Source organism: Macaca mulatta, chromosome 12, assembly GCF_049350105.2.
Source record: "Macaca mulatta isolate MMU2019108-1 chromosome 12, T2T-MMU8v2.0, whole genome shotgun sequence".
Classification (NCBI taxonomy): Eukaryota; Metazoa; Chordata; class Mammalia; order Primates; family Cercopithecidae; genus Macaca; species Macaca mulatta.
In genome coordinates, this window is record NC_133417.1 from 17,560,422 (window position 1) to 17,585,288 (window position 24,867).

The window sequence follows — 24,867 nt, forward strand, 5'->3', positions numbered from 1 at the left end:
CAAAAAAATTGTTTTTAGCCACAGTCCTATCCATAAAGAAATCATCACAATTATAAGCAGGTAAAAATCATTCTGAAATTCATGTATATAAACATTAAAAAGGCTAGACATACAGACACAATAATTTTATTACAATGTAATTATGGTATATATGCCACTTTCAATGAAAAAAATTAAACTGGTTTCCAGTGAAATAAAAGATAAAAAAGACTGCCATTCATTTAAAAAAAAAGGAAAAAAGACTAAGAAAACCTTAAGAAGCACTGTGTTAACGTCTAAAATTGTTTCAAACTTTAAGGGTTCAAATACTTCCTCCCACTAGTCCCTTGCTTCATTTTTTTTAAGTTATATTATTTATTCTACTTTGGCAAAGTTTATACTATTTTAATTTTATTCTGCAGTTATAATTCTCATAGTTGTCAATAATTGTTTCTATATAGAGGATTTAATCTTCATTCTCAGTGCTTTTTATCAGGATTCTTCTTCGGTTATTTTGATTTATCTCCTGGTTTGCTGAGTTTTACTACTCAATAAATGTTTCCAGGAAGGTCCTGAAGATGTTATATTCTCTGAGTTTTTTCATATTGGATAATGTCTATGTGTTGACTTTGGACTTGAATGGCAATGTGATCATGTTTAATATTTTTTGGTCATGTTTTTGTCTTTAGGACTTGGTTGACAAACGATGGCCCACAAGTAATACAAGCTTGAAGACATAAGTTTTATTTGGCATACATACTGTTTGTTGTTGTTAAGAGACAGGGTCTCGCTCTGTCACCCAGGCTGAAGTGCAGTGGCCTGATCATAGTCCTATAACTTTGAACTCCTGGCCTCAACTGATCCTCCTCCCTGAGCCTCCTGAGTAGTTAGGACTACAGGTGCATGCCAAAAAGCCCAGCTAATTTTTAAACTTTTGGTAGAGACAGGGGTCTGCCTATGTTGCCCAGGCTGGACTTGAACTCCTGGCCTCAAACAATCCTCCCACCTTGGTCTCCCAAAGCACCGAGATTATAGGCCCCCATGCCTGGCCTACATTATTTTAAAATATTTAATTAAAACTGATAAACCACTAGCAGACTAATCAAGAAAAAAAGAAGACACAAGTTACCAATACCAAGAATGAGACAAGCAACATTATTACATATTCTAGAGATTAAAAAGAAATGGGGAATATTATAAACTCTGTGCCAATAAATTCAACAATCTAGATGAAATGGATAAATTTGCTGACAGACACAAACTACCAAATCTTGCTCAGGAAGAAAGACAAAACCTTAATTGCCTTATCTATTAAAGAATTTGAAAGTTCAAAACCTTCCTATTTATAAATAAGACTCCTGCCCCAGATGAATTAATTTGCAAATTCTATCAAACATTTAAAAAGGAAATAATATTATTATTATGCAGCCTCTTCCAGAAAATGGAATTTTCTCAACACATTCAATGAAGCCAATTTGACCCTGACATGATAAAATCTGAAAATGGTATCGTAAGAAAGAAAACTACAGAGATCTATCCCTCATAAACACATATGCGAAAATCCTAAACAAAATTTAGCAAAGTGAATCAATCAATATATATAAAGGATATCATTGCCAAGTGGGGTTTATCCTAGGAATGTAGGGCTGGCTTAACACTTGAAATGCAATCAAAGTAATTCATCATACTAACATCAGATTTTAAACTTCGAATATGATTTCTTATGTGTGAATTATACTTCAATAAAGCTGTTAAAATAATTGTTCAATTTTCTAAAATGTACATATCCCATTTAATTTAACTGAGAGTCCTTAATCTCAGTTTGTTGAAAAACATGTAAAATTTGTCAATACTAGGCCAATCTTCCCCAAGGGCAGTAACAGCCTTCTGAATGGCAGGTGTTGCTCCCCTCCCGGTTGATCTTTTTTTTTTTTTTTTTTTTAAATCAGACTGTCCTTGAACTTGCTTTTATTAATATTTATGGTACAAATTTCCTTCTGTTTCAGTGATGATTTCCTCCCAAACAGGTTTTTCCAACTGTTTTTTGTATTTGAAGTCACCATATGTAAACTTTGTTTGCTTTGGTATGGTTTGGGTAACTTGACTTTTTTCTCATCTTGTCTGAGACTTGCTTGAATTACAGTTGAAGACTGATTATTGGTCCTACTCATTTCTTTGTATCTAAATTAAATGGTGTGTGTTTATGTCACATTCGCAAGGACAAAGCGGAGAAAAGAGAATTCAAACAGAGGGTAAGAGTAGTCCTTGTATAACTACCCTGGTAATCAATTAGAAATTAAATTCACTGAAATAATATCTTTAGGGTTTGTACTGTTCTCATTTCACATAAAGCCGTGGAGATTTCTTCTGTCCTTGCTGAGATTTATTAACAGTAGGTAAGCCTCTTTGCTTTTTCCTTGACTTTCATTATAGGTCTGACACTTTCTCCTTCCATCTATTTACTTTTAAATTTGTAAGTACTGTCACCTTACTTTGCTCAAAATTGCTTTCAGGAAAGGCAAAAAAAGGAGTTAAACATGACAGCAAACCGCTTAGAAAATTACTGTGCCTTTTGTTCGGTTAAAAATATTCTAATTCTGTTTGTTAATACTGAACTTTTGAGCCACTTTTGCTAATTTTTCTGGGGTTGGAGTCATGTATTTTAAGTGACATATCCTGTACTAAGCTTCATACTGTTATTTTTACTGACATTACAAATTAGGCAATTATACATGTTTAGGTTTACTATTTAAATCTTTTCTGGGAACATCTAAACATTTTTCTCATGAATATATAACATGAATTAATCTTAACACATAACGGTCAAGGCTTTTTTATTTTATTTTATTTTTATTTTTGAGATGGAGTCTCACTCTGTCACCCAGGATGGAGTGCAATGGCAAGATGTCGGCTCACTGAAACCTCTGCCTCCTGGGTTCAAGCGATTCTCGTGCCTTAGCCTCCCAAGTAGCTGGGATTACAAGTGCCCGCCACCATGCCTGGCTAATTTTTTTTTGTTTTTGGTAGAGACGGGGTTTCACCATGTTGGCCAGGCTGGTCTTGAACTCCTGACCTCTGGTGATCCGCCTGTCTCGGCCTCCCAAGGTGCTGGGATTACAGGTGTGAGCCACTGCGACTGGACAAGGGTTTTATTTATCGAAGATGAAAAATCTTATTTTGTGAAGCATAAACCAACAAGAATGAATAATACTTGTTTTACTAAAAGATAATGAGTAACTTTCTACATGATTTTTACCAGGTTCCACTTAAAAACTAGCTTTCTTGGGCCCTGTAATAATTCCATAGGTAAAACTAATCAGAGCTTCTTCAGATTTAGTTATTCCCCAAAGATCTGTTGCCTTCAGAAAAAATAAAAGCTATCAAGAATAAAACAATTTTAGGAAACGGAACCTGGGGTTACTGTTCAATGACTAAATCTGATTTTGCCTCGTGACTATTTTAAACTCTTTACAATAAAGGGTCTGACAACCCAAAAATATGCTAAATTCTAAATTAAAAAACCAATAATTATATAGTTTTAAGCAGAAGATATCTTGGGTGTCTTAGAACAAAGAAAAGTTTTTAAGTAAATATCTAATAAAGACACAATAGAAATTATGTCATCTGTCTTGACTGTAAATAAGTAAATGTAGTTAATTTACTCCAGAAAATAATGACCAGGAAATACAGAAAACAGAAGTGGCTTCTCAAGCCTGTAGTATATCACAAGAACCGATAGAACTTTTTAATGATACTGATACAGAGGTTGCAATCCATGCGAATTTTGACTCAGTTAAGTATGTGTAACAGAGGCTGTATGGTTCCATAAACTACATCTTTATTTTCAAGAAAGGAAAAAACCCCAACAATAAAGCCTTAACACAGAAGCAATACTTACCAGTACCGGAATTTTGAACCTAATGTAAAATAATGTGCAAAAAAATTCTTTTGAGGTGGAAGTGGTCTGTCCAAACGGAAGAATGTGTGATGTTCTACACATGCTTTCCACAAATTTTTACATGCTCTGTAATTCACCATATTAAATCCCAATAATGTTTCTCTAGATTCATGCTGTAATAAATGACAAAATGCAGAGAATACCAAAAAAATGTCAGGATCTAATGCTCCATTTAATTTACTTTTGACAGATAAATTATTCTAGCCTTCTAAACACGAACTTGTTAATGATATAGATAGAATCTACAGGATCTTTTATCTAGGGTTTTTTGCTTATCCAATAAAAAGGCAATGAAGTATACGGAAAAGCCTGCAAAATCTGGACCTAATTCAGTCTTTTTTTTTTTTTTTTTTTTTTTTTTTGAGACAGAGTCTTACTCTGTCACCCAGGCTAGAGTGCAGTGGTGCAATCTTGGCTCACTGCAACCTCCGCCTCATGGGTTCAAGTGACTCTTGAGCCTCAGGGTCCCGAGTAGCAGGAATTAAAGGCATGCACCACCAAACCCAGCTAACTTTTTCTATGTTTAGTAGAGACAGGGTTTCACCATGGTGGCCAGGCTGGTCTTGAACTCCTGACCTCAAGTGATCTACCTGCCTTGGCCTCACAAAGTGCTGGAATTACATCATGAGTTCCCGTGCTGGCCTTGTTCATTCATATTACAACTCTTAGGAACTTTTACCTTAGATCATAGTTAGAAATAAGCTCAAACTTTTAATATGTATCTGTTTTCAACATTAGCTATGACTCTGTTTCAAAATATAATTCTAGGCCATAAATTAAATGTTAAAATACATCATCACAACTTTTAACAATATTCCTAATTTAAAATATCTGTCGAGATTGTAAATAAGAACATTCAGCAGCTCTGAACACTATTACATAATTCAAATTTTAAAATGAGTACTAAAATAATTTTCCATTTTCTTGAACACTGGTACAGATTTCTAAATAAATAATGTCATTAAAGTAAACCATATATAGCAATATTCACATCCCATAATTGCACAGCTCTGATTTTCACACAATAAATGCAACCATTTAACCTTTACCCAGTTCCAGAAATGGATCGTTATTATCACCGCAGAAGTATCCTTTATCTCCCCTTTCTACCAGATTACCTTCCCAAAGTTAATCACTCTTCTGCCTTTATCACCATAGAATAGTCATGCTTGTTTTTGAACTTTATTGTACATACATGGAATCACACATATGTGTCTTTAGGTCTGGCTTTTGTTCAGCATTATGTTTCTGATATAAATTCAAAGTTTGTGAAGCAGCAATTCACTCATTTCCACAGTACTCTATTATAATGAATTTAATAGTTAACTTATCCACTTTACTGTTCACAGACATTTGATATTTCTAGTTTGGGGATATAAGAATGCAGCCATGCATATTTCTGTATGTTCTCTGGTGTACACATATGCACATTTTTGTTGCTGGGTCATTTGATGTACGCATATGCTCAGCTTTGGTAGATAATGCCCAACAGTTTTCCAAAATGGGTAGATCAATATACACTCCCTCCCACCAGTAGTATATGTGCCATATATTCACAAACTACTGGTTTATCAATTTCTTTCCCCTTACTGTTCTGTTGTGTATGTAGAGGTAGCATATTTTGGTTATACTTTGAACCTCCTTTATAATTACTGAGGTTCAATGTTAATGGCCACGTGGATATCCTCAATTGTGAACTGTCTATTCAATTCACTGGCATATATTTCTATCAGGATGCATATAAAACCAAGGATTCTGTGTGTATTACATAATGTTCTATACTGTTTCACTCTCTTAGTGATATCTTTTGATGAAGAGAGTTATTAATCTTAACACAGTCCAAATCATCAATCTTTTAAGGGTATGAAGGTTTCCTTCTATGTCCGGTTAAAGATATCCTTGCCCATTAAAAGTTCATTAAGATATTTCCCATGACTAATACATAATAAAATGCCCATGTATAAAGTATTAAACTATCATATCAGAAGGAAACATGCTTAAAACATCACTTCTTGATTACGAGAAAATTAAGTCTTACTTATGGTTAATAGTTGTTTTGTTTGTACTAACATATATAGTTTATATGTTTTACCATATGCCATAAACGTTATGCAAAGTAAGAGAAAATGTCTCAGCTACTGTGATGCACTAATGCTTCTCACTATCAGCATCTAAGATGCATATATATTCACGCATTTTGACACTTGGTATACTTTTCAAAAAGTCTGTAAGTAATTTCCATATTCTATCATTATATTTGAAATGTAACAAAAATTTTTCCAGCCCAATTTCTAAACAATACACAAAAAAAAGTTGTACTGAGAGATAAGTATATTGTATGAAGTTTGGGTATTTAAAAACAAAGAGATGTTTTAGAAAGACGACATTAACAAGGCCATCTTCTGCAGAGTATGCCTGTATACTGTCTTTTTTTTTTTTTTTTTTTTGAGATGGAGTCTTGCTCTGTTGTCCAGGCTGGAGTGCAGTGGCGCGATATAAGCTCACTGCAACCTTCACCTCCTGGGATGGAGTCTTGCTCTGTTGTCCAGGCTGGAGTGCAATGGCGCGATATAGGCTCACTGCAACCTTCATCAAGACATTCTTGTGCCTTAGCCTCCCAAGCAACGGCAAATACAGGTGTGTGCCACCACATCCAACTATTTTTTTGTATTTTAGTAGAGATGGGGTTTCGCCATATTGGCCAGGCTGGTCTTGAACTCCTGGTCTCAAGCAATCCACCCACCTTAGCCTCCCACAGTGCTGGGATTACAGGCGTGAGCCACCGTGCCTGGCCTGTATACCATCTTTACTTTCTTTTCTCCTATCAGACAGGTTGTAATGTGCCTATGCTGTAACAAAGTCTGAGGAAGGCGTATCTTACCAAATAGCATGAAAATCTAATCATCATGCTTATGAACTACAAAAGGATCCCTGTATACTGTCTTTAATCAGTTGTCAGTTAGATATTGTTGCTGTTATCACTTATTGGTAAACACACTTTTAACTGGTACACTACTTCAGAAAATGAGTGTGAGGATTCAGTGATATGAAAATGACCGGTCTTTTACCAGGCACATAGTAAGTTCTCAATAAAGCCTGGATATTATAACTATTATTAATAACAATAGTATTATGATGGGATATTATTAGACGTTAAATTAGAAAAGTTGACTTCTACAGTGCCATCTACGATTACTTAAAGTAAAATATTTGCCCTCTGGTTTCCAGATAACAGTATTATATTTTAATCAGCTAAATTTTAAAACATGTAAAAGAATTTCCATTAGCAGCATTAGTCATAATATCCCCAACCTGGAAATGGCAAAGCTGTCCATTAACAGCAGAATGAATTAATAATTTATGGCATAGTCATTCAGAGGAATACCATACATAAGTGAAACGAACTAATATTATATGCAACAACATGGATGAATCTCACAAAAAATGTTAAGGGAAAGAAGGCAGACAGTAAAGACAACAACTGTATAATTTCATTTTTTAAAGTTCAAATATAAGCAAATTAATCCATGGTCATACAAATGAGAGTAATGTTTACCTTCCAGGAGGCTTAATGACTGGAAGTGGGCATCAGCTCCAGCAGCAACATTTCAAGCATCTGGGGTGCTGGTAAAGTTCTACATATTAGAAGGAGGTACATATCCTACATATCTTGGAGGTGCTGATATGGATATGTTCACTTCATCAAGTTGTGTACTTAAAATATGCACATTTTCGGTATTATATTTTATTTCAATAAAAATTCTCTTGAAAAAAATCCCTTTATATTTTATGAACATAAATGATAAACCACAGTTTATAATCACTTAGTAGATCAACACAACAGAGCTGATTCAAAGACTTTCTTTATTTTTCAAGAGGCAGTAGTGTCCTGCTCTGTTGCCCATGCTGCAGTACAGTGGCACAACCATAGCTCATTGCAGCCTTGAACTCCTGGGCTCAACCTATCCTCCCACCTCAGCCTTCCAAGCAGCTGAGATAACAGGTAGAAGCCACCACTGTAGCCAAAAGCTTTTTTTGTTTGTTTGTTTTTGGAGACAGGGACTCCCTATGTTATCCAGACTAGAGTACAGTGGTGTGATGATAGCTCATTGCAGCCTTGAATTCCTGGGCTCCAGAGATCCTCCCACCTCAGCCTCCTGAGTAGCTGGGACTAGAGGCACACATCATCACACCTGGCTAATTTTTTTTTCCTTTTTTTTTTTTTTGTAGAGACAGTGTCTCACTAAGTTGCCAAGACTGGTCTGGAACTTCTGGTCTCAAGTGATCCTCCCACCTCAGCCTCTCAAAGTGCTGGGATTATAGGATTGAGCCACTGTGGACAGCCCCAAAGACATTTTTAAGGTTTCAAATACATTTTACACACATACACATACAATCATCTTGAAATCTGCACTAATCTGCCAAGATTTCTCAGATTTCTAAGAAATAATGTAAATCAAAGGATAAGGTTAGTTTGATTTAATGAAACACATAAAATCATTTACAAGATGAAATTATTTGCAACACCATACTTTCCATGACAACCCAATTTGTTATTTTTAATATATAAAGCCATTACCACTCCAACAAAGGGAGGCAACGTGTTATAAGTTCATGAACTTGTAACACTCAGCTCCCCTAAAACGAAATGAACTTATATACGAAAGGAAGTACTAGAGATTTAGTAGGGGAAAAGGGATATATGAAATGCTCATTTGCTGCCCTCCATACAGGGACCCCGAGGTTTTCAATGAACATCATGTGTGAGAAATCAGTTTCTAAGCTCGAGAAACAGCAAGAGGAGTATCTAGAAGAACTTTAAATGAGAACCACATACACATTGGAAAAACAAGTACATTTTGTTATAACAAGTGAATTCATTACCTCAGCAGGCAGTTATCCATAGTATTAATTGCACTTTCACTTGTACTAATAGAAAACTTCTGTCATGAATGGGTATTTCTTAAAAGGCTTCATTTACATCAATAATTATTAAATCAGTACTCACCAATTCTTTTCTAAGTTGAATAAAAAACTGTTTGCACTTAAAAGAAATTTTTACAATCTTCAACCTGGACAAAAGAGAATAAATTATTCAAAGTATTGCATAATGATAAAAATATTAACAAATTACAAAAAATATTTTACATGTATATTTAGTAATACCTAAACATTTTATCATATATACATACACATAGTACATAAAGAATTGAAAGTTTTTGGTGCTTCGTGGAAAAAATAATTAGTATTTGTGTTCAACTGAGGAAAATTTTGTATCTACAGAAACACTTAAAAACAGATGTCACAAATTAAAATTTCAAAAAATATCACTAACTTAGTTGTTTACTCTCTGCAAATTTATAAACAAGCCTTGGAAAAATGTAAGATTTAATTATTTTACGCAACAACCCTAAAAACACTTTTAATTTTAAAAAGCACTAAATTTTAAAAAGTTACCTTTCTACACCACCTTTCTTCTTAAATGCAACCCACATAATGCCATAAGAGTTCCCAAAGCCTTATTAGTACAATCAGTATAAGCCAAGTCATTTTACCTCATTCAAACCATATAAAGTCTTTTTAAACTTTAAGACATAGAGGTAATAAGACTAAAGAGATTTGATCTTACTGAGCAAAATGTCTTTCAGGATCCTGTCTCAATCTTCTAAGTAAATATATTCATGATAATTCTAAGTCTGAATCTTCATGGCTTATGGCCCTATCTATCCAAGAAGCTCTCAGCATTCCCAAAGAATAAACTTCATACACTTTAATCACTTGAAGAGGCAAATGCATGAGTCAACTTCAAGCATGCATGTTCGGAGTAGGGAAGAAGAGATTTGTTTAGGCTTCTGATTTGAAAATTTTGTATTTTACTTTTGGATACCGAGCTTTCACTTGACAGGGATATAACAACATGGGAAAAATATTCTGTCATAGAGATTCTGTCATAGAGAGAGGGCATTATTTCCAGAAGCAAAAAAATAAAAAATAAAAAATAAAAATTTACTGTATTTATGGGAAAAAAAGCCAGGTGCCTCAATTCAAAAAATCCTATGAAGACATACTGATATTTCAGAAGTTAGACAACAAAAAACACTGTTCATTTCTAAATGATCAAGAGAAAGGAAATCTAGGTCGTTTCAAATCACCTTAATTTCAAAAATTCCCAGGAAGGTATCAATCAATGAATAAAAATCTTTTCACTGAATGTTCTCTGTTGTACAATATATATTTTGTATAACTTTTATTTTCTTATAAATGTATTTTGTGTGACTTGTATTTTCTACAAAGTTTTTTTCAGAAATTTACCAATGTACCAATTAAAAATCTTTCAAACAGTATCTATTTTATATAGCAGTAGTATAGCTATAACCGTTTTCTTTTGGCTACTATATGCCTGGTTTATTTTTTTCAATGTTTCTGTCATTTTGTATAACATTTTAGGTATGTCTCTTGTAAACAGTATAAAGATTGATTTTTTTTTAACTGGAACAATCCCTTCCAGTAGTTAATAAATCATTAGACATACTATGCATTTTTCACATGACATCAGAGTTTTTACACTGACTTTACATTTCAGTTTAAGGTTTGCCTTTGTCATCTTAAAATGTATACTATTACAGACACAGTTTCACTATGTTGCCCAGCCTGGCCTCAAACTCCTAGGCTCAAGTGATCCTCCTGCCTCAGCCTCCTGAGTAGCTGGGACTACAGGTGTATGCCACTGCATATGGCTCAGACTGATTTTTAAAAATTCAGTTTGAATAATCCAAAATATATGAAACAATAATAAGTACTTGAAAAGACACTCATTATCATTAGCCAGCAGGGGAATGCAAATAAAAACTACAATGAGATACTACTTTACACCCACAAGAATGGTTATAATAAAAAATACAGATAACAAGTGCTGGTGAGAATTTGGAGAAATTAAACCCACATGCAATGCTGGTGGGAACGTAAAATGATGCAGCCATGTTTGAAAACAGTTTAGCAAACCCAAGTATTCCACTCCTAGATACATACACTCAAGAAAAATGAAAACATATGCCCACACAAAAACTTGTACAAATGTTCAGAGCAACATAATTCTTACTAGCCCAAAAGCGGACAAAACTGGTGATATAAATGTGGTATAACTATAAAATGGAAAATTATTCAGCAATAAAGGAGAAAGCAAAATGGATACATACTACAATGTGGATGAACCTCAAAAATGAATGAAAAAATCACAAAAGACCACATAGCACATGATCTCATTCAATATTAATATAATATATAGAATAGGCATATCTATAGAGATACATGATAGTGATTAGTGATTGTCTAAGACTTCTGGCAAATAAAAAGCAGAGAAAGGAACAGGGAATGACTCCTAGTAATTACAAGGTTATCTGTTAGGGGTAATATAAATGATTCAAAATTAGATTATGGTGATGCTGTCCCTGAAACTATACCACAAACCACTAAACTGTATACTTTAATAGGCAAAATTATGGTATGTAGATTATATCAATAAAGTTATTTAAAAATTCAGTTTGATGTTTTCAATATGAATATCCAACACATTTACAGTTTTGATAATAACTAACATACTTGGATTTATCTCTACTGTAATTTTTTTTGCTACTTGTCCAAAGTTTTCTGTTTCTACTGGAATGCCAATTCCAGTAGATCATATAACTATTCTATATAACTATTTTATATCATATAACTATTTTATACTGTTTTACTGATTAACTTTCACATGGTTTTGGAAGGCAGCTAGGCTCACCATTACACCACCAATGCATCTTTTCATTTTCCCTTTTAAGCATTTTATTATGTATAACTGACATGCAAAATGAACATATTTAAAGTATATACTTTGGTAAGTGTGACGTATGTACGTACTTATCAAACCATCATCACAGTCAAGATAGTGAACATATCCATCATTTCCAAAAGATTCCTTCTGCCACACTGTAATCTTCCTCTAGAACTCCAACACAGCAACCCATCCCGCCTACGTAACCACTGACCAACTTTGTGTCCCTACAGATGGAATTTTCTAGAATTTATATAAATCGAAGCATAGAGTATGTATTTTTCATCTGTCTTCTGTCACTCTGCTTAATTATTTAGAGATTCATCTGCATTGTGTTTTTCACTAAATATTTTCTCCACTTCGCCGAGGAGCATTCCATTCTATGGATATACCACAACATGGATGGAAATAGCCATCACTTCATGACGAATATTTAAGTTGTTTCTAGTTTTTGGCTATTACAAATAAAGTCACTTTGAACACGTGTGCAAGTCTTTGTATGAACATTTGCTTTAATTTCTGTTGGTCAAATACTAGGTAGGAGTGAAACAGCTAGGTCATATGGTAGATATATTTCCAACTTTTTAAGAAACTACAGAAGAGTCTTCTAGACTGGTTAGACCCTTGTATATATTATAAGAATATACTCATTCTAGTCTCCTTAATGCTTACTACTTGCATGGTACACCTTTTTATCTCTGAAAATAAAGCCAATCGCTATATGTATATTCTTATCTACAAGGAAAGCCATTATACTTTTTTCTTCCCCATTTGTTTGCCTTTTATTCCTTTTTCCTTTTTCTTTTCTAAAACACTGGTAAGGACCTGGTGTACAACGCTGAAGAGAAGTAGTGACACGAAGTATGTATTTTCCTGATCTTACATAAAAAGCATTAAGACTGTCACCATTTTGTACAATATTAGCAGATTTTTTGTAGATGCCCTTAATCAAAATGGAAAGTGCTTCTTATTTATAGTTAGCTATGTCTTTATTTTTTTATCATGGTCAATTTTGTCAAATTCTTTTTCTGCATCTATTGAAATACTCAAATGTTTTTTCTATGTTATTATAATAATATGGTTAATTATACTGATTGACTTTCAGATGTTAAAGCAATCTTACATTCTTAAAATAATCCCCATTTGAACATGATGAATTGTCATTTTTATATATTACTCAATAGAATCTGCTAAACTTTTATTAGGTATTTTTGCATCTATGTTCATGAGTAACTGCAGTTTTCTTTCCTTGTAAAGTCTTAGCCTGGTTTTAACATCAAGGTAATAATCACATAAAACATGTTCCTTCTTTATTGTCTAAAAGAGCTTATATAGAACTGGCCTTACTTCTACTTTAAATGTTCGACAGAATTCACAACAAGGGGCCTGGAGCTCAAATGTTCAAAAGGTTTCTAATTACAATTTCAACTTCTTTAATTGATACAGATAGATTCAAGTGTCTTTTCTTCTCACGTCATTTTTTAGTTTGTCTTTCAAGGAATTTGCACATTTAATCTACGGTGTGAAATTTATTAATGACATTTGTATTAGTCCATTCTCACACTGCTAATAAAGACATGCCCAAGACTGGGTAATCTATTGGGGAAAGAGGTTTAATTGACTCACAGTTCAGCATGGCTGGGGAGGCCTCAGGAAATTTACACTCATAGCACAAGGCAAAGGGCAAGCAAGGTACTTTATTCACAAGGCAGCAGGAAGGAGAAGTGCAAGCAGGGGAAATGCCAGATGCTTATAAAACCATCAGATCTCATGAGACTCACTCATTATCAGGAGAACACAAAGGGGGAAATTGCCTATGATTCAATTACCTCCACCTAGTCCCACCCTTGACACATGGGGATTATGGACATTACAATTCAAGGTAAGATTAGTGGCAGTGGGGTGGGGGGGCGGGGCAGGACACAGAGACAAGCCATATCAATATTCAAACATTCAAATCTGCTCACAATATTATTTTATTATGTTTTTAATGTATGTAGGGTCTGTAATGATATCCCCTTTCATTCTGGATACTGGTACAGCCAAACTTTAGATATACTTAGGGCTTAGTTCCAGACTACCACAATAAAGCGAATATTGTGATAAAGTGAGTCACACAATTTTTTAATTTCTCAGTGGATATAAAAGTTATGTTTACACTATACTGTAGTCTATTAAGAGTTCAGTATACTATAGTGAAAACAATTGTATAATAAAAAATCAGAGTAATTTGTAAAAAATTCTAATGATCATCTGAGCCCTCAGGAGTTGTAATCTTTTTGTTGGTGGAGGGTCTTGCCACATTGTGGCAAGACCACATTGCCAAATGCTATTTGATAGCATTTACCTACAATAGAACTTCTTTCAAAACAGTCAATCCTCTTGACCCAGCTGCTGCTTTATCATGAAATAGTCTATATCCTTTGTCATTTAAACAATGCTTACAGCATCTTCACCAATAGTATATTTATTCCATCTCAAAAAAATCACTTTCTTTGCCATCCATAAGAAGCAAATCCTCATCTATTCAAGTTTTATCATGAGATTGCAGCAATTCATCCCCTACCTCATCTTCGGACTCCACTTCTAATTATAATTCTCTAGCTATTTCCACCCCACCTGTAGTTACTTCCTCCACTGAAGTCTTAAGCCCCTCAAAGTCATCTATGAGGGTTGGAATCAATTTCTTCCAAATTCCCGTTAACGTTGCTACTTTGACCTTCTACTATGAACCATGACTGTTCTCAATGGCATCTAGAATGGTAAATCATTTCCAAAAGGTTTTCAACCTACTTTTCCCAGATCCATCAGAGAAATCATCCTCAATGGCCACTACAGTCTTACAAAATATGTTTCTTAAAAAAGACTTGAAAGTCAAAACTACTCCTTGATCCATCAGCTACAGAATTCATATTGTGGCAGCAAACATGAACCTCCTTGCCATCTCTAACAGAGCTCGTGGGTGGCAAGATGCATTGATTGTCAATGGGAAGTAATATTCAGAAAGGAATCTTTTTCTAAGCAGTAGGACTTAACAATGGGCTTAAAATATTCAGTAACCTATGCTGTAAACAGATGTGTGGTCATCCAGGCTTTGACGTTCCATTTCTAGAACACAAGTAGGGTAGATTTAGGACCTAGCATTTACAGAATGGTAAATGAGCACTGGCTTCAACTTTATTCCGTAACAAGAGACTCAGTCAGTCCTTTGAAACATTGAAGCCAGGTATTAACTTCATCTATGATAGTCCTAGATGGCATGTTCTTCCAACAGAAGGCTGTTTCATCTACACTGAAAACCTGTTGCTTAGTGTAGCCATTCATCACTTAGCTAGATAGCTAGATATTCTGTGTAACTTGCTGCTTCACTTTGAACTTTTATGTATGAAGATGGCTTCTTTCCTTAAGCCTCATGAACCAACCTGCACTAGCTTCAAACTGTTCTTCTGCAGCTTTCTCACCTCTCTTCTCAGTCTTCACATAATTAAAGAGAATTAGAGCCTTGCTCCGGATTAAGCTTACGGGAATGTTGTGGCTGGTTTCATGTATCCACACCACTAAAATATTCTTCATATCAACAATAAGGCTGTTTCACTTTTGTATCATTTGGGTGTTCAATGGAGTAGTACTTTCAATTCCTTCAAGAACTTTTCCTTTGCATTCACAATTTGGCTAATTGGTGCAAGAGGCCTAGTTGTTGGTCTGTCTGGGTTTTTGACACGCCTTCCTCACTAAACTTAATCATTTCTAATTTTTGATTGAAAGTGACAAAAGTGCAACTCCTCCTTGCACTTGATCACTTACAGACCACTGAAGGGTTATTAATTGGTCTAATTTCTATATTGTTGTGTCTCAGTGAACAAGGAGTTCCAAGGAGAGGAAGAGAGCCAGGAATGGCCAGTCAGTGGGGCAGAAAGAACCAATATTAATACAGTATCTATCACTTAAGTTTGCTGTCTTATGTAGGTGTGGTTTGTGGCATGCCAAAACAATTACAATACTAAGATCAAAGATCACTGACACCATGACATATATAATAAAAAACTTTGAATTATTGTGAGAAATACCAAAATATGACACAAAGACACAATGTGAGCACACGCTGGTGGAAAAACGGCACCAACAGAGTTGTCTGATGCAGGGATGCCACAAACCTTCAATTTGACCATTTGCATGTCTTTGTTTCTGAGAAATGTTTATTTTAAAACATGAATTATTAGGCTGGCTTTTGCTGTTGGGTTCCTTGTTATTCTGGATACCAGGCCCTTGTTGGATGTACAATTTGCAAATATTTTCTCCAATTCTATAGGTTGTCTCTATACTCTTGTCAATTGTTTCCTTTGCTGTGTAAAAGCTTTTTAGTTTGATAGTCCCATTCGATTATTTCTGGTTTTGTTGCCTGTACTTTTAAAGACCTACCCATAAAATCTTTGCCTAGATCAATATTCTGAAGCATTTCCTCTGTGTTCATTTAGCAGTTTTATAGTTTCAGGTCTTACATGTAACTCTCTAATCCATTTGGAGATGATTTTTGTATATAGTGAGATAACGGTCTGGTTCCATTCTTCTGCAATAGATATCCAGTTTTCTCAGTACCATTTATGGTAAAGGGTGTCTGTTCCCTACTATATGTTCTAGGTGCTGTTGTCAAAATTCAGTTGGCTGTAAATACATGGATTTATTTCTGTGTTCTCTATTCTGTTCTGTTGGGTGTATGTGTCTATTTTAATACCAGTACCATGCAGTTGTGAATACTGCAGCTTCACAGGGTAATTTGATGTCTTCCGTCTTTATTCTCTTGACTTAGTATTGTTTTGGCTATTCAGGATCTTTTAGGGTTCCATATGATTTTTTTTTTTTTTTTTTCTTAATAGAGACAAGGTCTCACTGTGCCATCCAGGCTGAAGTGCAGTGATATGATCATAGCCCACTGCAACCTTAAAGAGCTGGGCTCAAGTGATCCTCCCACCTCAGCTTCCAGAGTAGGCAGGACTACAAATACATGCCATATGCCCAGCTAATTTTAAAAAATATTTTTTATAGAGACAGGTCTCGCTATGTTGTGTAGGCTGGTATTAAACGCCTGGGCTCAAGCAATCCTCCTGCCTTGGCCTCCAAAAGCGCTAGGATTACAGGTGTGAGCCACTTGGCTCCCCACCCATATGAATTTTAGAATTGCTTTTTCTATGCCTGTGAAGAATGTCATTGGTATTTTGACAGACATTGCATTGAATCTGTAGAATGCTTTGGGCAGTGTGGTCATTTTCACAATATTAATTTTTCTAATTAATGAGTATGAGATGTTTTTCTACTTTTTTTTCTGTTCTCTTCAATTTTTTTCCATCAGTGTTTTGTAGTTTTTGTTGTAGAAATATTTCACCTCCTTGGTTAAGTTTATTCCTAAGTATAACATTTGGTAGGTATTGTAAATGAGATTGCGTTATTGATTTCTTTTCTAGCTATTATTGGTGTATAGAAATGTAACTGATTTTTGTACATTAATTATGTTCCCTGCAACTTAACTGAATTCATTTAATAGTTCTAAGAGACTTTTAGTGGAGTCTTTAGGCTTTTCTTTATGATCAGGTTTTCTGCAAAGAAGAACAATTTGACTTCCTGTTTTCCCATATGGATGGCCTTTATTTCATTCTCTTTTTTGACTGCTCTGGCTAGGACTTCTAGTACTATGTTGAATAAGAGTGGTCAGCATGGGCGTCCTTGTCTTCTTTTAGTTCTTAGAAGAAAAGTTTTCAGCTTTGACCTGTTCTGTATGATGTTAGCTGTGGAACTGTCATTTATGGCTTTGATTGTGTCAAGATATGTTTCGCCTATATCTAATTTGTTGAATTTTTTGTTTTTATCATGAAGGGATGTTGAATTTTATCAAATGCTTTTTATGTGTCTACTGAGACGAATGTATAGTTTTTGGTTTTCAATCTGTTGATGTAAAGTATTTCACTTACTGATATTTGTATGTTAAACAATCCTTGCATCCTGGAAATAAACTCCGCTTGATCACATGGAGATACGTGAAAAGTGTATCTTTTTCGCGTATCATTGAATTTGCTTTGCTAGTATTTTGTTGAGGAATTTTTTCATCTATGTTCATTAGGAATACTGGCCAGTAGTTTTTTCTGTCTTTTCTTTTTTTTTCAGGCAGGTCTCACACTGTCGCCCAGGATGAACTTCTGAACACAAGTGATCCTCCTGCCTCAGTTGCCTGAGTACCTAGGACTACAGGCATGTGCCACCACACCTGGATAATTCTTTCTTTTTTTGTTGTTAGTTGATTTTTATCACTTCAAAAAATAGAAGCTTCAATTTGTTGATCCTTTGTATTATTTTTACAGTCTCTACTTGATTTAGTTCTGCTCTGATCTTTATTGTTTTTTCTTCTACTAAATTTGGGGCTTGGTTTGTTCTGGCTTTTCAAGTTCCTTGAGATGCATCATTAAACTGCTTATTTGAGCTCTTTCTACTTTTTTGATGTAAGCATTTATTGCTATAAACAGCCCTCTTAGAAATGCTATTCCCGTACCTCATAGGTTCTAGTATGCTATGTTGCTGTTTTTGTTTCAATAAATTTTTTTATTTCTGTCTTAATTTCTTAATTGACCCAATGGTCTTTCAGGAGAGTGTTATTTAATTTCCATGTATTTGTACAGTTTCCAAAGTTCCTTGTAATTGATTTCTAGTTTTATTCCATTGTGGTCTGAGAAGATAATGGATATAATTAGTATTTAAAAATTTTTTGAGACTTGTTTTGTGGCCTAACATATGGTCTTTCCTGAAGAGTATTCCACGTGCTGGGGTGAAGAATACATATTCTGCAGCTGTTGGATAAAATGTTCTCTAAATGTTTATTAGGTTCCTTTGGTCTACAGTGTAGGTTAAGTCCAATGTTTGTTTTCTGTCTAGATGATCTGTCCAATGGTGAATCTGGTGTGCTGAAGTCCCCAACTACTATTGTATTGGAGTCTGTTTCTCTATCTTTAACAATATTTACTTCATATATCTGGGTGCTCCAGTGTTAGGTACGTATTTTCAATTGTTATATCCTTTTGCTGAATTGATCCCTTTATCATTTGATATTGACCTTGTCTCTTTTTATGGTTTTTTACAAAGTATATTTTGTCTAAAATAACTGCTTCCGTATGCTTTTAGTTTCCATTTACATGGGATTTTTCCTTTCCTTTACATTTAGTCTATTGTGCTTTTTTACAGGTGAAGCCGAGTTTCTTGTAGGTAGCATAGAATTGGGTCTTTTTTTTACATCCATTCAGCCAGTGTCTAAGTTTTAATTGGAATTTAAACCATACACATTCAATGTTGTTAAGTGACATGTAAAGATTTATTCTTGTTATTCTGCTAATTATTTTCTGATTGTTTTGTACATCCTTTATTCTTTTCATCCTCTCTTGTTTCCCTTGATTATTTGGTGTGTCTGTGTTTTTTTTTTTTTTTTGGAGTAATAACCTTTGACTCCTTTCTTTTTCTCGTCTACTCTAGATGTATCTTATCTGCTCTGCCAGGGAATTTTATACTTTTGTGCATTTTCATGATAGTACATAGTATCCTTTCACTTTCAGATGTAGGGCTCCCTTAAGCATTTCTTATAGGATCCATCTAGTGGCAATGCATTCTCTTGATTTTTGCCTATCTGAGACAGACTTTATTTCTACTTCATTTTTGAAGGATAGATTTGCTTGGGTGATGTATCCTCAGTCAGCATTTTTATTGGTTTAGCTGCACTTTGAATATATCACCATATTCCCTCCTGGCCTGTAAGGTGTTTGATGAGGAATCTGCCATTGGTCTGATGGGGATTCCATTATGTGTGACTTGATCCTTTCCTCTTGCTATTTTTTGACTTCTGTCTTTGATTTTTAACAATTTGACTACAAAGTGCCTTGGAGGAGACCTTTTTGGGTTGAATGTCTATGGGGTTCTTTGAGCTTCTGGTATCTTAATGTCACTACTTCTTGCAAGAGTTGGGAAGCTTTCAGCTAGTATTTTCCTAAATAGGTTTTTTTGTATGCCTTTGCCCAACTCTTCTGAAATTTTCAAAATTCAAATATTTGGCTGCTTTATAGTGTTCCATGTCATTCAGGCTTTTTTATCCTTTGAAAAAAATTACTAGGTTATTTCCAAAGACCTGTCTTCAAGTTCAGAAATTATTTTTACCACTTAATCTAGTCTATTGTTGATGCTTTCTACTGTATTTTTTACTTCATTCACTGAACTCAGTTCCAAGATCTGTTGGCTTTTTTTAAAAAATATATTTCAGCTGAATTTCTCATTCAGATTATGAATTGTTTTCTTGATATCTCTGTATTGTTAAGCTGTCTTATATCTCACTGCATTTTTAAAATATTATTTTATTTTTCAGGCATTTCATTATTTCTTCTGTCCTTACGTTGATATCTGCACATCTGGTGTAACAGGTGCTTCTTCTAATTTTATGAATTGGCTGTAATAGGAACAAACTTTTTCTTCTGATGTACCTATAGTGTTGGCTGGATTGGGTAGGGTGCTCTGGCTTTGGTTCTGGGTGGGTGAAGTAGCATAGTCTTCACATTATTTATTTGGCTCTAGTCAGTGTCAGAGGTGTCTGTGAGTTCCTCAGTGGCTTAGGGTGTAGAGGCTGTGGTGAAGCTGTATTGGGTATGGAAATGCCAAGTAGGCTGGTTCATGGGCACCAGCTGTGATGATGGCAGGCTGGACACGCCAGTTCTTGGGTCTCCAGGTGGTATGCATGGTGCCAGTATTATCAGTGGGCTACCCCTTGGGGTCCTGAGCTGTGCATGTGGGGGATAGTACTGGTAGAGGCAGGGTGGAGGGGCCCATCCCTGGGCCCCTGGGAAGTGCCCACAGGTGCCAGGGGCAGGCAAAGAAGGTCCATTATTGAGCCCCTGAAAGGTGTGTGTGTGTGTGTGTGTGTGTGTCAGTAGCTGTAGGTATGGCCAGCCAACGCCTAGACCCCAACAGTGCCTGGAGATGGTGGCTGAGGGTGAGGCAGCACTTCTATCGTCAGGCCCTTGGATGTTGTGTGAGGGCCCTCACAGTTGTACTAAGTGGGGTAGGTCAATCTCTAGGTTCCTGAATGACATATACAGATGCCAGCAGCTGAGATGGTCCTGTGTTCAGGCCCTTGATGTTGTCATTGGTGATGGCGGACAGGGCATGTAAATGTCCATGTCCCTGGAAGGTGTGCTCAGGTAGGCCAGTCCTTAGCCTCCCTGAAGGCACGTGCAGCTGTACACTGGTCCTGCTGCTGGACGATGAGTTGCTGTCAATGGTAATGTTCCTGTGCAGGCAACTCTGAGGCTATAATGAGCACATGCTTCATCTCTCTTTACGATGGGTACAGCCTCCCTGGCATACCGCACTGCCCATTTCCCAGGGTGAATGACAATGTAAGAGATACAGTTTTGAGGACCTAAGCTACATCCTGGGTGCAGTTAGTATTGCAACCTTGCAGCCCTCTGTGTGGACACGGAGGGTTGTCAGTGGGGTCTGGGAGATGTGGAAATGCAGGAGCTACTGGGCCTCACTGCAGGATGTATTCTGATGGGGGCTGAGCTCTCAAAATGGCACTGTGTTGCAACTGCCTGGGTCTTAGGGGGTGTGCAGAGGGAGTGTAAACTCCCTCTCTGAAACAATGCCATGGTGTGGACTTCAGGCAGCTCCCTATGCTAGTCTCACGGCCCATGAGGGCCAAGGGGCTCTCTCATGTAAGTAGGACTGCAGTAATCTTTGGTGCAAATGTGAACTATTGAGGATTTCTTGCTTACCTTTTTCCTGCAATGGGCAATTCCTCCTGGCTCTCAGGTGATCCTGGCTAGGCAGGCTACTTTGCTTCCCTCTCCTGTGTGTCAGAGGTTCCCTGTCACTTCCTTGCTGAATTCTTCTCTTCTCTTTTAAATGTCCTATTCATTGTGTGGTTATCTACTTGCTGATTTGGTCCTCTTTGTGGAAGACACCAGTGCCTCTGTGACTCTAGTCAGCCATTTTGAAGCTCCCTCCCTGCTTTCTTTTCTTTCTGTAGATCCAGATTCCTGTCTTATATTATTTTCCTTTTCTGTGAAGAACTTCTTTTAACATGTCTCACAAGGCAGGTCTACTGGCAACAAATTCCACCAATTTTTGTTTGTGTGTGTGAAAGTCTTTATTTCTCTTAAACTTCTGAAGGATAACTTTGCTATAGACTTCTGGGTTGGTGGGTTTTTTCCTTTCAACACTTTAACCAAAATATTTCACTCCAGTTTCTTCTTGCTTACATGGTTTCTGAAGAGAAATACAACATATTTTTTACCTTGTTCCTCTGGGTTAAATGTGCTTTTTATGCTTTGCTTTTTAAAAGATTTTCTGATTATCTGCAGCGTGACTATGATACGTGTAAGTGTGGGTTTTTGGTTTATTTAACCTGCTAGGTGTTCTCTGAACTTTCTGGATCTGCGATTCGGTGGCTGTCATGAATTTTGGGAAACTATCAGCCGTTATTTTTTCAGATATTTATTTCTTCTGTTTTCTCTCTTTATTCCCATCACGTCTTAAATACTGTTCTTTAGTTCCTTTTTCCCATCACTTTTCAGTTTTTGAAGTTTCTATTGACATATCTTCAAGATCACTCATTTTTTTCTCGTGTATAATCTACTGATAAGACCAAAGGCATTCTTTATTTCTGTTGCAATGCATTTGATTTCTAGCATTCCTGTTTAATTCTTTCTCATAAGGTTTCCTAAGGTTTCCATCTCTGTGCTTACATTTCCATCTGTTCTTGTACATTACACACTTTTTCCATATACTTTTCCCTTAGTATATTAATTACAGTTATTTTAAAGTTCTGGTATAATACTTCCAAAATTTCTTCCATATCTGGGTCTGGTTCTCTTCCTTGCTTTGTTTCTTCAAACTGTGTTTCCGCCTTTTTTTTTTTGCTAAATGCTGGATATGATATACTGGGTAAAAGAAATAAATATGCCTTTGGTGTGAAGTTTTATGTAGACCTGGCAAGGCATAATGCTATGTTTAATGTTTGTGTAAACACTCTGTAGGTGTCAGAGGTTATAATTTTCTCCATCTTTGTTTTTCACATCCCTGCTGTCTTTGGGTTTCCCTAAGGGACTCCTAAATAATCTGAGCCTTACAGTTATTTCAGTTGTGATTCCCTGTTATTATTTACGAGCCATGTTGACGTGGCAGTAAGGTGTGGGATAGGGAGGAATCATTCTTTCATCCTGTAATTAGGTCTTTGTGGTTTAGTGGTCTGTGCCTCTTGGCTGTAATCTTCGGTGCTTCTCAGGTCAACCCCTCCTTAGGTGAGATAAGAAAGCAGGAGGGGTCTAAATTGGGTATTTCCATTCTCCCACTTTGGTTAAACTCTGATAAAACCCACATTGGTTAGATGCTGGTAAAATAGTTTGCCCTGGGGGCAAATCTTTGTTAAAAAGACTGGAAAACTCTGATCATCTTTAAAAAATTCCATACAAGAAAAATTCATAAGTAATAATTTTTAATAAGTAATTTTGAAATAAACTATTTTGGTGTCTTCCGGTAGGTTCTAACCAAGTGGGATAAAGTATAAAGTTTATCTCACAAGTAAAATGACAACATTAAAATAGTTCAACAGCCACTGTCTTTAGTATACATTATTATATTTGATAATACAGTGGTAAACATAAAAGTATCAATGGATGTTCTTACCATGGAAAGGTATTCATTCGTACCCTGTTCTTATAAATCAGAATTCCTCCTGACATCACTCCAATCATAATTTCATTGTTACTCTGATCCTTCAAAAAAATGAATAAAAACATGATAAATCTAAATTAATGGGCTTTGTTAGAGATATATTTTAAAAATAGGATTCTTTTTTTAAACTAAACATGGCATTTTCAAAGGTTGCAAAGAACTGAATACTAATTAGAAACTCAAATGGTAATTATTACAAAATAAAAATAAAGAACAAATTTTAAATCAAACTGAAATGTCTTACTAAAATTCTTTAATCTAAAGCAAAATGGATCTCAGGATTTCCCACAATTTATGACTAGAACTGACTCTTTGGAATAGGAACCTAGAATTCAGAAATCAGAAACCTTTGTCTTTGGTAGCATGATGACTTAGTATTCATTTTACCATTCCTAAAACTATTACAATCCATTTACTAAGTAACTGTGATGCTAACATCATAAACATGAATAAAACATGTAGGAATTCAGAGTTTGGTGAAAGGGAACCCAATAAAGCGATATTTACAACATATGAGAAGTCCTATAACTAATATGATACATTAGAAACATCATGAGAGTATACAACAGAGAATAATTCTTAGAGAGTTTAGAAGACCCCAGAGAAGAACATTTGAATTGTACCTTGAAGAATGAGTGAGAGTTTGCATACTAAATGACCCAATTTGAATAGCTAACCTACACTAATGAGAGAATGGGTAGAATAAAAATACATTTCTTAGATGCTAATTTACCTTGAAACCATTTTGCTTTATTTAAAAGATTCTACAAGTAACCTAATACAGAAGGCACACTTTTACCACCTACCATTCATTTAATGAGAAGACAGAACTTATTAAATAAAATATAAGCTAGATTTTAACATTGTCTTCCTAGAACAAATACTTTATAGTATCAATAACTTCTAATGAAATAAAATCTTATTAATCTGTTAGGTAAGATAATACATAAATGGTCAAATGCAACAGTGTATATTAATTTGTGTGGCTGCTTTTGACTTGCAATAATCAACATTATTTCAGTACACCATTATCAGAGTATTAAAAAGCATGTTTTAAAGGACATCAATTAGAAGTTTGGATCAAGATATAAGACTGAGCCTAAATGATGCAAGAGTAAATATATACTCCTACTAGCCTATCTGCTCCCAACCTCAAAAAACATTATAGAAGATATACATTAGGGAAGAAATACATAAAGCAAAAGAATCTGTAATATTTAAAAACAATCTATAACATATGAACATATGTTGTCAATGGACCAGACATCTTGAGGAATCCTTAAAGACATAAAGTGCTAAGACTAGATTTACTGAGAGGAAAAAAAAAAATTCATAAAACCACAGCCCAAACTATGTACGAAAGTGA

At 35.3% G+C, this 24,867-nt stretch overlaps 1 protein-coding gene and 1 non-coding gene across 4 annotated transcripts in view; both read right to left on the reverse strand.

Annotated features, from left to right (window-relative positions):
- Positions 1 to 24,867, reverse strand: part of PTPN4 (protein tyrosine phosphatase non-receptor type 4) — a 228,203-nt gene that overhangs the window by 52,558 nt on the left and 150,778 nt on the right. For all 3 annotated transcript variants that reach the window (NM_001266624.1, XM_015109887.3, XM_077956130.1), the window contains 3 exon segments: positions 3,878 to 4,050; positions 8,946 to 9,009; positions 23,454 to 23,542. In NM_001266624.1, the coding sequence (NP_001253553.1) occupies positions 3,878 to 4,050; positions 8,946 to 9,009; positions 23,454 to 23,542 (326 nt within the window).
- On the reverse strand, positions 6,760 to 6,866 carry LOC114671646 (small nucleolar RNA U13). The gene has a single exon (XR_003721677.2). It is a non-coding gene; the product is annotated as a small nucleolar RNA U13 (small nucleolar RNA).